Source organism: Xenopus laevis, chromosome 3L (genome assembly GCF_017654675.1).
Source record: "Xenopus laevis strain J_2021 chromosome 3L, Xenopus_laevis_v10.1, whole genome shotgun sequence".
In the NCBI taxonomy this organism is placed as follows: domain Eukaryota; kingdom Metazoa; phylum Chordata; class Amphibia; order Anura; family Pipidae; genus Xenopus; species Xenopus laevis.
Window position 1 is genome coordinate 60,447,525 of NC_054375.1, and position 16,090 is coordinate 60,463,614.

Genomic DNA, 16,090 nt, shown 5'->3' on the forward strand with positions numbered 1-16,090 from the left:
GAGTATGTAGACCTGCTTACAATACTTAGAAATTAAAATTACTTTTTCTTTGTATACGGCATAGAACAATGAAGGGGTAACTAAGTTGATTTGATCAGTAAGCATGTTTGCTTGCAGTTGTCATTCTACTCACTGCTACTCTAGGCTTATTTTCTTGGAATTTAATATAATTCTTGGAAGTCTGTTAAAAAACTGATTTGTGAACCAAGTTGACTTGATGTGTGTTGGTGATTATCAATTCAATATGTTCTTATAATACAAATTCGGAATTGCAATTCAGAGGCATCAAAAGTGAAAAATGTTAAATATTATCTTGTATCTTTAATTGGTTAAGTAGATTAGATTCTTTCTACCTAGGAGGAACAAACTGAATAATTCTACAAATCACAATAAATTTGTACTGTGCATACTGCCTATTTAAATGAGTTCTAGAAGCATATACGCACCCATTAAGATTCCCAAGCAATTATTCGGTTAAACTTGTTAATGAGAATGTACATTGACACAAAATAATGTGAAATTTACACAGTTTGGCAGTGTTGTCACTTGTCTCAAATGCTATTTTGCTAGAATATCAAGTAGAATGATTTAGATAAAAAGACACATTACTAATCTCAAAATGTTTTCATAGTGCTTTTTAATATGTTTTATCATAAGGACTGGTGCTTGCTCAGCAAACATATTAACAAATGTAGTATTTCTCCCTGACTATTGCCAGTAAGACATAAATCATTGTAACAAAGACCTCCTGTTACAAGTGAAATACTAAATGTTTGTCATTGATTATCCCGAGTGAGCACTTAACCTTCCATGTGGGGAGATATGGTCACTGTGAATTCATTATTTTAATGGTTCCACATGAGCAGGAAGAAAAAGAAAAAATGGCAAATGTTTTCTGGGACCCTATGGAATTATAGATTAGAAAGACTAGAAAAATCTCTTATTACCCAGTAAGCTTATTTAAAGTAAATGACAAAACATGACTGTGATTAACTGTGTTCGCATAAATCAATATTTAACATTGTCTGATTCATAAATATCTATGTTCTGACATGGCTGGTTGCCCTTATTAGACAATAGACATTGAACAAGCAGCTTACATGAGCGTAACATTGCTTCTTATTTTCTTTATGTTTAATAGTAAAATTCAGCAGCATGGTTTAAATTCCATGTTACTGTAAATAAATCAATTTTGCCATCTCCCAGGTGTAATTAATGTTAATACTGTATTTAATAACTGTCAAGAAAAAAAGGAATTTGAAAAGAAAACTCGGTAACATTAAATCTTGATTCAATCAGGTGCCATTTACAGTTCACTTTACAGAAGTGTCACACAAAATATGCTCAGTGAAGATTAATCTTTACTAGATTCCACTCTAGAAAGGCCAAGTTATTAGTTCATAAGTATTAAAGGAGACATATAGCATAAGTGAAACTCCCCTTAATCTTTTAGGCAGTAATAAAAATACTGGTTTCACTTTGGGTTAAAAATGTATATGGCTCCTTTATTGGAGCTCCCTATAGATCTGCTATGGTTGCTGTCAGTGTTTTAAATGAGGGATGGGTGTGCCCTTATGGTCCCTACCAGAAACAGAGTAGGAAGGAGGACAGCCAATCACAGCCCTGTAGACACACAGGCAATAGACAGGTTGAAGTTCTCTATCAGGTCAGCCTAATTGCTGAATTGGTTCCTTTTCTACAGTGCAGTTTGCTGAGTGCCATTGGCTCCCCTGAACAGCATGGGAAGCGAGGCAGCAGGAAGTGGAACAGATGGCTGGGAGTAGTAGGGTTTTTGTGTAAATTTTCAATAAATCAACCAGAAAAACTAGTTTAAAAAATAAATAAAGAATTACCCTAACAGCATATTTTCTATATAATACACAAAAGCCATGAATATCTTGTAAATTATATCCTTATAAACGGTGAGTTCTGATGTCATCAGTTATAAACGGTGAGTTCTGATGTCATTTCTGTCACATGACTCACTGAAATTTGTGTATTATAATAAATAAAGTACCCCCAGTTGCAAAATATGAGGATATTAGAAGTTACCTCGGAGTTCCATGACCTGTATAAAAACACTCTGCCTTCGGCCTCGTGTTTTTATATGGTCATGAAACTCCTCAGTAACTTATAATATCCTTATATTTTACAAGAGGGGGTACTTTATTCACTATACAGTATATTTATCTATATACCCAATAACTGACCGCTAATATCTCACAACAACTTGCTTCCCTCAAGTAGTGCTGACTGTGTGTCACTGGAGTTTTTATCAGAATACTGAAACTAAAACACCTTAGTACTTTATAAGGAATCTGTTGATATTTTCCTTTATTCACTTGTGAGCTCAACGGGAGACATCCCCTATACCTCAGTGCTGGGGGAGACTGCAGAAACCTACACTATCAAGCAATTACCCAGCAATGGGGTTTCTCTGTTTACAATGTTCATTACATTCCCCCCATATCAACTATACAGAAATTGATATAATAGTTCTCTACTGTACAGTTCCACTGCTGCTGAACTGGGCAAACGTACACAGTGTTACTACATACACATTAAATATCTCAGGATGATTCACTGCACATTGCTGTGTAAAACTACTCTCACTGTATAAAAATGCATATTTTGTTTTCTGTTTCTGCCAATATTTTGCTTGGTGTTTAGTGAAGCCAAATTGAACGAGCCTAGTACCGTAATAATTCCTCTAGTGCCAGATCAGCACAGCACCATTAATAATGCAGTTTACTGTGCTTAGAGCACTATGTTAGTTATGTCTGACCATTTTCTTCTCTGTGCACTTACCCCTCCTTTTTTTCTGGATGTTTTTAATATAGAATGGTATAATTACAGACTGCCTCTGTCACTATAATTGCTGCCTAGTGTGGTAATTAGAAGGCATTTCTTTATATTTAGAAATAATTAGATGACTCTTTAACCAAAACAAAAAATAAATAATTAACAAACCTGAAACTATGAAAGATATATTGCATTTAATTTCTAATTAGTGGCACAAAATGTTTATTTTTTTGTATAGGTCTTCAGGGCCAAATTTAGGTATTCTACAGGGAGTGTTTTAAAATATATTAATAAGCTTACTAAGTAACACATGCTGAGGCAGGGGTTAGTACATATGTAAGCTGAAGGATTTTTGATGATTGTACTAGTTTGTATGTCACTGGTTTTCCCAATAATATTCAAATGAAATGTGGAGTGACTGGTGCTTTGTAAATAATAGCATTATTGAGAAAGATGCACATTCAGAATGTTATCATCCGTCTTTTCTCTTGGCTATTCTGTGACAGATTCTGTCTAAAGTCTTCATCATTATAGTTAACCCCAGGCAACTCTGCTGTTATTGTACTGTATCTGCCATCATCCAACATGTCAATTGAGTTGTGTCAGTCCTTATAGTATTTGCTGGTACTGTTAAATAGCCATTCCTGATCTGTTTCTCCTTGAAGCAAGATGGGTGTCTGCTGATGTCAAATCAGATCACATCAGAGATCATCCTGAAGCCATCCTATGAATGGCTATTTTGACTGGAGGAGAGTGTACTTGTGGTCACTGTTAAATTATGTAGTTTTGTACATGACATTAAAGCATATTGTTGTGTTCTCTGCTAGGTATTACTACCTAAAAAATGAGTGATATTAAACTTTATATTCTCTCTCCAGGTATTAATGGGACAATATTACTTATATGTAAACATGGTCACTGCTTTAGTATAGGGTCTACTGTTTCTAGCATTTGGCAGTGTGAACACCTCTTCTACTAGCCTTTTCCATATGTTTCCTGCAACTTGGGCACAACCCCAGTGTACAATGTAGTATTCATGAAAGGATGAGGAAATAGAAAATACAAACAGCAAATTTCCAAACATGTAAGTTAGCAATTACTTTTACAAGAAGACCTATCTTTGTTATTAGAGAACAAGCTGAAGCCCTATGTATAAGTATCTGTAATTATATTTGACATTGTTGTCTTCTGATATTTTATATTACAAACATTTTTAATAACACAGTATTTAACCAATATTAGTATTGTGCTCAATATTATGATGACATTTTCAGAACTGAAAACAGTAATGCATAAATTACCCTGAGATGGCATTTCAGCTAGCAAAAACTCCTAGCAATGCTCACCAGTCCTTGGGAGGCTGAATTCTTTGTTTGGCTTGTGAGTTATGGGCACAAGTTATTGCCTCTTTGTGACTCCATTAGCAACCAATCACTCTGAGCTTGCTGGAAAGTCACCACACGATTGTCTTTTGACCCATCTTTTTAAAGACAGCCAAAGTATACCTGCTTATTTTACCCATTTACACTTTATAGAAACATGATGCTATGGAAACATACCAGAATGTTGTAATTCTTTCTAGAGAAAATTTAATTAAAAAGGAGAAAGTGTAGAACATTTTAAAGTTTTAAGTTGTTTTAAGATACATTGGCACCATAGCCATAAAATAATTTCCTGCAATCTCTTTTTTAATTATGTGCAAGGCATGTTGCTTCTCTGTGCAATTAAAAACATGACTAGAATTTCAGAACATAAGTGAGGTTTACAAGAAAACGAGGTACAGAAAAGGATGCATATGGAATTATGCAGGATTGGGATTAAGAAACAAGGTAACTATGAACTTGAAAAGGTTATGTGTAGAGAGGAAATTAGTGTGTGCTTTATTTGCGGGGAGCAGGCTGAACATGAGGGTGACTACAACCTTCAAACAGTATTCTTCTTGGGGTGAAGGTTAACATACTTTACGTGGGTGGGGGGTTAATATATAAACATGAACTACTGGGGGGAGAAATAAAATAAGATTAATATGATTTTGCACTGCTTGGAGAATCTGGGGAGAGACGACATACATTATGTAGGGGAGGCACACAATCTGCAGGGTTAGAGATGGCATGCGAATGAAAAGAATTATATATGCTAATTTGGATCTTTTAAGTCTACTAGAAAATCATGTCAACATTACACAAACCCAATAGGCTGGTTTTCCTTCCAATAAGGATTAATTGTATCTTAGTTTGGATCAAGTACAAGGCACTGTTTTATTATTACAGAGAAAAAGGAAATCATTTTTAAAAATTTGGATAAATTGGAGTCTATGGGAGTCGGCCGTGCTGTAATTCTGAGCTTTCTGGATACCAGGTTACCAGATAACAGATCCTATACCTGTAGTGAAACCTATTTATTTATTTATTTATTTTTAATAAAATCACTGCTTTATATCCAAAAATAATAGATGTTTATTCCAGTTTTCTGTATGCAACACTCAAATTTTAGATTGCTTTATCATTTTGGCAGAGAGCTGAAATACTTCCTCTTGTGACTTGGCATGCTGCAATACCTAACATAGAACCACATAATATAAAAACATAGTTAGTATATTTATTATAGCGTTAAAAATCTTTTACATAAGAACCACAGTAAAGGATTTGGCTGGTAGAGCATGGTCTGGCTTTTTTTTTTTTTTAGAAACTAAGCGTTAGGTGTACATGCCAAAAGGCTTGTGCATTTGCCACTCTGGATTGAGTTTGCAGAGTTCTTAACAAATTTATTAACACAGAATATTCCTGATTTCTAATAGTAATTTAAATTTCACTCTATATAGGTTAATGGGCCCATTGTGTTCTCCATATTTCCTCCAGATTTTATGTGAGATAAGAAGAATACTTTTTTAGGGTTTGACTTTCAGATTCAGATGTGCAGTAAGGTGATATTGTTTATTAATGTGACTTTAACATACTGTGAAATCAATTCATTAATTAAATAATTTGCAATTATAATGAATGTGTGACCTACCTTTAAAGGTGGATAGCAAAACATTGGATTAAGACTAGGAATAAATTATTATGTACCATTTTATCAAATTGATTGATAAATCTAGTGCCAAGATATGTTTGCCACAGACCAAAGAAATTCTGCTATTAGTACATATTTTCTTTTAAAAACCTATAACAGATTAACTTCTGAACATCATACTAGTAATGTAATTTAGAAGCCAAAAATAATTGCAAATAATAAACTCTCCTTACTAGCATGTGAATCTTTTATTACCTAATTGTTACTAAAAGCGTAGCTGACCGTTGTCCCTAAACACTTAGGATTAGGCTCCTGTTTTGAATTTTTTTTGTCCCTAGTTTTAAAACAAACCAACTAACAATTTCAACCGGTATATTTTTACACTGTTTTCTATAACTATGATGCATAAACCATAAGTGCTTCGCTGTAATTATTACCATTAAGCTGACACATCATGGTGCTTTTAGCACAATTCAGTTCAGTGACAGGGTGTCCCTGGAAATCATTTTAAAATTTTGGTAAAACTATGGCAATATAAGGCAGATGATGTATAACACAAGCTCATTAACTGAAAAAAGTCTATAACAAAACACTCCTATTTGGTTTATTATATGTTTAATTATTTTTATTAGATTTAAAATATTGAGATCCAAATTACGGAAAGATCCCTTTCTGCAAAACCCCAGGTGCTGAGCATTATGAATAACAGGTGTCTGTATAAGACTCTTTGTGCTCCTGGAATTCATTCTGCAGCAATAACTTGTTTGAACTGATAAATTGCACAGTTGTATGTTACTTGCAAATTAAATATCTTTTTTTCCAGTGTCTTAGAGGCATATTTAAAAAAGCTGTATAAAATATATACTGCCAAATGTATCTGGATACATTTTTGGCTAAAAGTATCTGGGCACCTCTTCTAAAATGACATGTCTCAGCTGCTGTCCAAACTGTCTCTGCAAGCAAAACACCCATTTAAGAAATATTAGTCAGGACCAAAAGCCTAAAATACAGAGCCGCTCCTGGCACGAGGCAAGGTGAGAACAGGAAAATGTTTTCTCTGAACTGATCGATCTTGTTTTATCCTTTAGTAGTCAGAGGAATATGAATTTGTCAGGTGTCAGGAGAATGCTACAGAAACATATAATGCCCTGGGGATTCCATGTTGAAAATAAAAAGAAATTCCAGGAGATACCAAAAACAATAATATGGTTGTAAAGTGGACTTTGCATATGCAAAATGTTTGGAAACCTTTTGGAAATAAATAAATAACTTAAAAAAAAAACATGTAATGCTCACTGTAAAGGAATAAGGGTTAATGGGGGAGGCAGTTTCCTGTTCTTGCAACAATGCGCCTATGCAGAAAATAATATCTGCACAAAATGTGTTTACTAAGATGAGTGGTAGAACTTTACTGGCCTGCACTGAGCTCCGAACACCTGTAGGATGAATAGAAATAGCATCTGTGAGTCAGAGGTGATCGTACAAACTCGCCAAAGCCAACTGGAATCAAATTCTAACAACAAAGTTCAAATATCTTCTGGAAAGCCTTTCTATAAGTGACAGTTATAGTAGGAAAGAAGGACCAACTTCATATTAATACTCTTGATATTAGAATTAGATGTTGCACAGACCAGGTGTCTGGGTGATTTTGGCATATTTTACATCAAAAAAAGTTTGTTTTAATTAAATGGTGTATGCATAAAACCAAGTTCACCTTATGCAAAGTCATACTATATTTAGCAGTCAAGCAAATAAAACATTGCACAGTCAAATAAGTTTTATCTAATCTAATTTGCATTATTATGTAGAGCTACCTACATTCAGCTGTTTCTTATACATGAAGCCTGTTAGAATATTCAGTGCTGCACCTGCTACTTCACAAAGGGAGTCTCCGTAGGGAGACTATTCTGATATATACTGTACAGTGCTGTTACTGAGTGAAAATGCAAGTCGTTTACATCTGTGTAAGCTAACATCTTGGAATGACTTCTGGTTGGGCAAAAAAAACATTATTTTCCTTTTCTCGGAAAATTCTAATGTTTAAAACATGTTAAAATGTTTTGTACTTAAGAAACTCTGCTTTAAGTCTCAAATAATCATCTGCTCATTTCTGTGTGTTTATTATAGAGGCTTATTGCTCCAAGAAAACAGCAAGTTTTCGGAGGCGTTGCATTACTACAAGTTAGCAATTGGTAGCAGACCTACCCTAGCATGTAAGTTAAATTATATTTTATCTTCCTCATCAACATCTGTATATTATTATCATCTGTCTTTCTGAAATAAGATGAAGGGCTAAAGCCATACCACAAAACCTTCCTCTCAATTGGAACCCTAATTGGCAGTGTTTTTAGAGATGAAAGGTTTTCAAAAGCATGTAGGCTAAATCACTTGTCATCTATGGTGGTCCTGTTAAAGAAAATATATTGGCAGACTGCGCATGTTGATATATTTTACTTTACTTTTACTTTATACATAAAGAATACATGAAAAGAATTAAAGTCTCTGTTTATGTACAAATACATTTGGTCTAATTTTGTCATTGTTTTTAATTTTTTTCTCAACAATATGCTTTGCAGCAGGATATTTGAACACAGGTATTATTTTAATGAATCAGGGAAAAACTGAAGAGGCTAAACGAACCTTCCTAAAGTGCTCTGAAATCCCAGATGAAAATTTAAAAGATCCCAATGCCCATAAGAGCTCTGTGACCAGCTGCCTTTATAACTTGGGGAAACTGTACCATGAGCAAGGACAGCATGAGGTGAGCTTTTTTTTCTTCTATGTAAATTGAAACAGTTCATCGCTTCCTATTCTTTTTATGCATTCTCTCATTCGTTTTTCCTTGCTCCTCTCTCTCAGTTCTTCATTATCCCAGATATTCCCCCTTACAATTTTTATCTAAATCTTTGTCTTATCCTCTCCATGGGGCAGATTCACTAAAGGGCGAAGTGGCAGACACTAGCAAAAATTTGTCAGAAATCGGCAGGTACATCGGCAATTCACTAAAGGTGTCCATACACGGGCCGATAAAAGCTGCCGACAGACCGTGTCGGCAGCTTATTGGCCCATGTATGGGGCCCCTCCGACGGGCTTCACCGATCGAGATCTGGCCGAAAGTCGGCCAGATCTCGATCGGATGGGACAAAAAATCGGATCGCGGCCGCATCGTTTCGTTGATGCGGTCCCGCGATCCGACCGCCCGTTAGGCATCGTTAGGATTCGATCGTTGGGCCTACTTTTCGCTTTGGCAAACGGGATTGCCTTCAAAAGTCCGAACTATTAAAGATTTGTGTGTGAACAATTTTTTTAGACTTATTTGAGGGACATGCCACATTTGGTGGGCTCATGTCTAGGTCATTAGAGAATCTCTTCTGTCTTTATTATGGCTCATTGGACATGTGTTTGGAAAAGTGGCATTTGCACGAACATTACTAATAACGACGTCCATGAGACTTTTAGGTACCCGCCCTACTCAAATTGACCTAAGTGTAAGAGTGCTAGCAAAGTTCCACTTGTCAGAAATGAATGCTAGCGAAAAAATTCCCTATGCTCGCCCAGTCAATGTAACGCTAACGAAAATTCACCAGCGTTGGGCTGCTGAGACGCACCTTAGAATTTTAGTGAATTAGCGTAGTGATAAAAAAATTGTGACTGGCGAAGTGGCACGGAGTGATGCGAAATGGTCGCTGGCGAAAATTTGCCCTTTAGTGTATTTGCCCCCTTATGTTCTCCCTCACTCTACAACTGCAGGTCCTGACTACAATCACTGACTTTTACACATTCTGTATATTCTATACATTCTATATTCTCTTGTACTTTAAGCCTATTCTTTATACCCAGGCACAAAGCATTTGCACTTAAAATATGGACACTACACATATATTTAACTGTTGGCTTCTATGTAGCACATATAAAATTAAAAAAAGATGTTAAATGTCTTACATTTTTATCTAATCCAAGCAATTTGTCTCTGTCATTCCTTACTGATATATATATATATATATATATATATATATATATATATATATATAGCAGATTACACATATATAGTGTAATAACATAGCCTTTAATACATGGAAAACAAATGTAAGGCTTTATAGACTAAGTTTACGCTCATTGCTGCTCCAGTAGAAAGCACTTGCACCATGTCATTCAAGCATGTTGCATCAATATTGGGTGACTTAATGCAAACATATTTGTCTGTTTGTGCATACTGAATAGCACTTATATATGAGTATAAGAGAACAAACATGACAGGCCTGTGTAATACCTATGCCAAAAAAGCTTAATGTACAAATATTGCAAATATTACGCCAATATTTGTTGCTGCCTTGGACTTGAAGTTGGGCATAATGGTGCTATAAATCTGGGGGAAACTCTATGTGGTGGGTAAAAAACATGGCTAATTTCAGCTACTTAATACCCACTGTTGGTAAACACTGAACTTTACCTCTTGCTTGTATATTTTATACCTTTGTCTTTCACTTCAGGATGCCCTGATTGTATATAAAGAAGCAATACAAAAGATGCCAAGGCAGTTTTCACCCCAAAGCTTATACAACATGATGGGTAAGAGGAGCAAACATTCTTACTTTGCTGAACTTAGCAATTATATAAATATGATACACCATACTTGGTACACCTGAGTTTTTTTTTATCATAGTTTAATCCTAGCTTGTTAACATTAAAAAAAAAAATAACATAACGATGACCAAACTAAAATGTATTCAAATGACCCCAGGAGATATATTTTATTCTATAGGTTTATTATACTATATTTGTTGCTTTGGAGGTCATTTCCAAACATTGCTATTACTATGAGAATTAAATTAAATTTAAGTTGCAGATTTGGGTTCTTTAGACCTATTCGGCAGCTTATTTGCCAGTGTAGAATGCCTTCTGACAGGCTTTCCAGACCAATATCTGGTTAAACATCAGCCAGATCTAGATCGGGCAGGTTTGATTTTTCCCTCCCGATCGGTTAGTTGATTCTGCCCTCATCCCGTAAAATGGTATGCCATTTGACTGGATGGCTGAACTATCATATTAGCCCGATATTGCTCAATTTTCGGTGGGCATAGCGGGGAGGAAAGATCCGCTCGTTTCAATGGATCTTATAGTGAATGGCCACCTTTACTTTTTGCCAATTATTTTACTCAAGAAAAAGCTATTCATATTTCATGAGTAAAGCAGATAATATATAAGTAGATCACAGTATACAACCCTTTTCCCTTCCCCTTGTTTGTGACTGTTGTGTTAACAGGAGTCCATTATGCAAGGTGATTATTGGTGCACTACCATACCTCCCAACTGTCCGGTTTTTTGTAGGACAGTCCCAATTTTAACAGCTCAGCCTGCAGTCCCAGATTGTTAGTGAAATGTCCTGATTATCTCTTTGATCTCCTGCACTGAACATCCAGAAAAAGCGACGCTTCGTTTTCCGAAGTCGCCGGAAGTTTCCTCGTGAGGCAACTTCGGTCGACTTTGGCAAACAAAGCACCACGTGTGCATTGCCGTAGGCGATTTTCATTTTAGCCGGCGGAGGGCAGGGGGAAGGCAGTTCGGCCAGATTTTTGACCCGAAGAAGAGGCGATTTGTTGCTGGGGCGACTAATCTCCCCGAATCTGCTCGTGTGGAGTGACCATAAAGGGCAATTTTACCTTCATAAGCAAAACTGTAATAATATATAAAACGTCCCAAAACCCTCAGAAATGTGTACAAAATTTCTGTATCCTGCCAAATTTAGGACATGGTTTTTTCTGCAGGAAAAAAAATTGAATGGCTTGAATTAATCGAGGTTTTAAGTGAAACCCACTGAAAAAACTTGAACATCATGAAGGTTATTAACATCTTCAAATGTTTCAAGGGACCTCTGCCATTGACTTCTATGTGACCTTAAGTTCAAGTTTGACCTCATTCCAAGTTTTTTTTACAAAAACCCAAAAAAAGTAGTTTTTATTTTAAACCTAAAATTCAAGTTTTTGAAAAATACCCTAGAAAAACTTAAATTTTAAAATTTAAAACACAACTTGCCTTTAATAAATATAACCCTAAACTATAGAATGGAAAGGAAAAAAAAGTGTTGCAATGTTACCACTGAAATATAATCGATTTATATTACTAAATGTCCATTTTTACAACAGCTGTATTTTTTAGTCTTTTGCATGAAAAAGTCTAATTTAAATGTTTCAATGTTTTCAATCCTTTCTTCCTGAGTTTTCATTTAATGTAAATTCCCTGCTGGGATAAATTGGATTACAAGCAAAATCTGAAACTTTGTTTACTTGTTTGTGACCTCCACCTCACTAAAGCGAAAAACAAGATTTACTGGAGAAATACCAAATGCAATTGGAAATAGAATAAAAAGTTCTAATTTTAACTTTTTAGTTTAGGGAAATTTATAGTACATGTTTAATAATTTTATTTGAATGGATTAAATGTTATTTAATATTATATTTTTTTCGTGCAGTGTGTGTAATGGTAGCTGGGATTAGCTGGGATTTTTTCATGCGTTATTGAATTCATATGAAAGCCCTAAGTAATAATTTAAGATTATAAAAGGAAGGAAAACATGCAGGAACAAGAACATTGACCTCTGTTTTATTCATGTTACTGGTATTTTGTGAATGAAAGCACTATTAGATTGAAAATCACTAATAATTTATTCTGGTTAAATAGGGCATTTTATGGTATGTTATATGCCACCCAAGTATTAACATTTTCATAAGAAAGGCTTTATGTAGCTGCCAGGTATTTGAGGAAGTTTTCTGATTTAAGAAGCAAGTCTTACAAGCATAAGACATATTACAAACAGCAAAGTTGCCATTTAAATATCTGAATCAGCCAATGTTTTTAAAGCTATACATTCCAAGTTTGATAAATATGTTGGTGCTCTATGGGTAGGAAGTGTATTTTTCTTATACTGTGGCACTGCAAAATATGAACTTTGAGCCTTTGCAAATTAGCATTTTATGCCTTATGTAACACTATCGGCTTGAGAAATGTTGAAGCTTCAATTTTGTCTTTCCTTTAAAATACATTTATTATAGAGAAAGCAATAGTAGACAGGCAGGGAAATATTTTGGTTTATTGAGAGTTAAATTGTTAGCAAGTGTATTCAAAACTTTCGCTTTTCCCATCAAGTAATTGTCATTACACACACTTTATGCTAATGGCATATGGTTCTGTTTCTCTGCTTGGAATTGCCATGGGATCAGCCTATCCAAATACACACAGTATGGATTTCGGTATGGAAACACAATTTCATGCCATGGTCCCATGCCTGGCAGCTCATAGACATTCAGGTAACAAAAGTCACTGGATCGTCTTTTCTCCGCTGTAGTATATCTCAGTGGAAAAACCTGTGCCACTAGCCTTAGTTCTTGCCCAGCGATATCTGTATACTATAATGACTTTTTTTCTTAATTTTTAAAACATTTGAAACCTTTTTGAAGCAACATACAGCCAATTCTAGAATTTGTAATGTTTGTGGTTTCTATAGATTAAGCAAAGATTTTGCTTGATAGACAACATGTGCTAAGTATTATTCAAGCATAAGTGTTTCCTTTTATCTGGACACCTTTTTTAATACATTTTATCAAATTTATTTGAAATGTTTATATATTTTTTTTTAGGCGTTTAGTGTCAACTAAATTTAGTCTGTGTTTAAGTAATATATTTATTTTACAGCTGATGCAATAACAAGTTACCTATTAGGATATTCACTATAGGGTCAAACATATTCCTTTCCAACATACTGAAACTAAAGGTATAAATATTAAGTTAGTCCTAACTTTAATGGTTGAGGAGTCTTTAGTAAGGTTTGGTGCTGATGCTGGATGTTCAGGTCGGGCTCATAGTTGGCATTCCAGTTCATCCCTCAGATGCCCAGTTGGTTTGAGGTTAGACCAGTTAAGGATTTCCACTCCATCCACAAAAAACAATTCTGTAGAAACATTGCATTGCATTGCCATAATTGAAGTGGAAATGGTCTTCCTGAAAGTGTTACTACAAAATAAAGAAAAGCATATTTTAGAGTTGGCAAGATACATTCAGGCAGGTAGTGTTCTCTATTGCATCTGCAAAACTCCAACTCCTCCCCGAGACTGCAGATGGTAAAGAGTGATTGTCATTCATTCCAAAGAATGCTTTTCTACTTCTCGCAGAGTTAAATGGTGGCAACCTTTACACCACTCAAGATGATGCTTGGCATTACATTAGGCTTGACATGGGTGAACTGCTTTCCACACCCTTACTTACTTTTTCTCATGACTGTATATTCCCCTAATACCTTTTCAACTCAAGTGTTACCTGTCTAGAATCTATGGTGCTGACATAAATGCTGAGAGTTGCAGTTATTTCTTCATTTTCCTTTTCTTTGATGTTGTGCTGGGTGTTGGCAACGTGCACCACAGCAAGATCAAAGAAACATAGCATGGAAAAGGTTAAAGGAATACTTCACTGTAACTACATGCGAAGCTCTGAGCAAGGTAAAATGTCAGAAGTAATCAGTTACTGCTGTGGCTATAATTTGAACTTCTGATAAAGATCCTCTTTTGAGCAAATTCTTATATAGTGAAATATACTATATAATATATAATTTATTCTAGTTGTACTGGCAAATTAAAGTTAAAGAAAAAAATACTTTGTAAACCACACAAGAATTTAGCAGGAAATATTAAAATGAAAAATGCTTTCATTCATTAATTTCTTGCTATTAGCAGCCTAGCTGTTTTAATTTCGTGTGTAATAAATACCCATCACATTTACTTAAGAATGTGCCCAGTTATATTTCTTTGTGTGACATTATTATGAAGTATAAATTATGCCTTCTACATGTGGTTATAGAAATTAATATGTCTGCCATTACTACATGTATTGCGAAGACTAGAAAAAAGCTCTACTGCATTAAAGAAGAAATATATTTTGCTTAAAGTTACAATTAGAGAGTTTGGGTCAAAAGATATAATGATTCCCTTGAGAGATAGGGTGCTTTAATGCCAAAATTAAGATTGCTTAAGGATCAGGTTTAAGTTTAGATGTATTTTCCTTTCCTGGAAACATGATATTGTGCAGTTTATTGTATTACATTGCTTTCAAAACCACATGGGCCCACCTGTTTCAGTAATTTGTGCTTCAACTACTTTAGTGGTGCGAAAGTGGATGCATTACAGTCATGCTTAATTCTTTCTTTTCTTTAACAATCAGAAAGTGCCACAGAAATCTGTGAGTTTTCTTGTCCTTCTTAACCACAATCCATATTTTGTTTGTTTTGAAAATACCATTGATAAAATACAAACAATTTTGGATACGATAGACAACTTGATTATTTTATTATTTGATTAAGGATGTGTTGATTTTCAGCTGGAATTTATAAAAACTTAGAAAATTGAAATAAGTGGGTTGAGGTTGTTTAGAATATAAATATATATATATAAAGACAAATACAAGAGTCCTCTGCACTCAAGCCATTATGAATATATTTAAGACAGAGACATTTTGGGGCCGATTCATCGAGTCGAATATCGAGGGTTAATTAACCCTCGATATTCGACTAGGAATTGAAATCCTTCGACTTCGAATATCGAAGTCGAAGGATTTAGCGCAAATGCTACGATCGTACGATCGAAGGATTATTCCTTCGATCGAACGATTAAATCCTTCAAATCGTTCGATTCGAAGGATTTAAATCCAACGATCGAAGGAATATCCTTCGATCAAAAAAACTTAGGCAAGCCTATGGGGACCTTCCCCATAGGCTAACATTGACTTCGGTAGCTTTTAGCTGCCGAAGTAGGGGGTCGAAGTTTTTTTTAAAGAGACAGTACTTCGACTATCGAATGGTCGAATAGTCGAACGATTTTTAGTTCGAATCCTTCGATTCGAAGTCGTAGTCGAAGGTCGAAGTAGCCCATTCGATGGTCGAAGTAGCACAAAAAATACTTCGAAATTCAAAGTTTTTTTACTTCGAATCCTTCACTCGAATTTAGTGAATCGGCCCCTTTGTGTTTAACAGTGTTTAATAATTACTTATAAGAAAGCTACTGTGCATATATTTACAAAAAAAATTGGATTCTCTACCTTACATTTCCTTTCTTTAAACTACAAATATATTCATTTAATCTGTCAACTCTTGGACATGTCTGCCTCAAGGCTATAGCCTACACCAGTGAGAATTATGTTTGAATATCAGCTAATTATCGTCAACCTAATTTGACATTTCTGCAACTTTGTAGTTGGGCATCAAGCTTACGACAATGGCAAACAAGGTGGTTTA

At 35.0% G+C, this 16,090-nt stretch overlaps 1 protein-coding gene across 2 annotated transcripts in view; it reads left to right on the forward strand.

Moving 5' to 3' along the window:
* Positions 1 to 16,090, forward strand: part of tmtc2.L (transmembrane and tetratricopeptide repeat containing 2 L homeolog) — a 151,380-nt gene that overhangs the window by 79,371 nt on the left and 55,919 nt on the right. For both annotated transcript variants that reach the window (XM_018252372.2, XM_018252371.2), the window contains 3 exons: positions 7,942 to 8,027; positions 8,391 to 8,575; positions 10,305 to 10,383. In XM_018252372.2, coding sequence (XP_018107861.1) covers positions 7,942 to 8,027; positions 8,391 to 8,575; positions 10,305 to 10,383 — 350 coding nt within the window. The remainder of the gene's footprint in view (positions 1 to 7,941; positions 8,028 to 8,390; positions 8,576 to 10,304; positions 10,384 to 16,090) is intronic.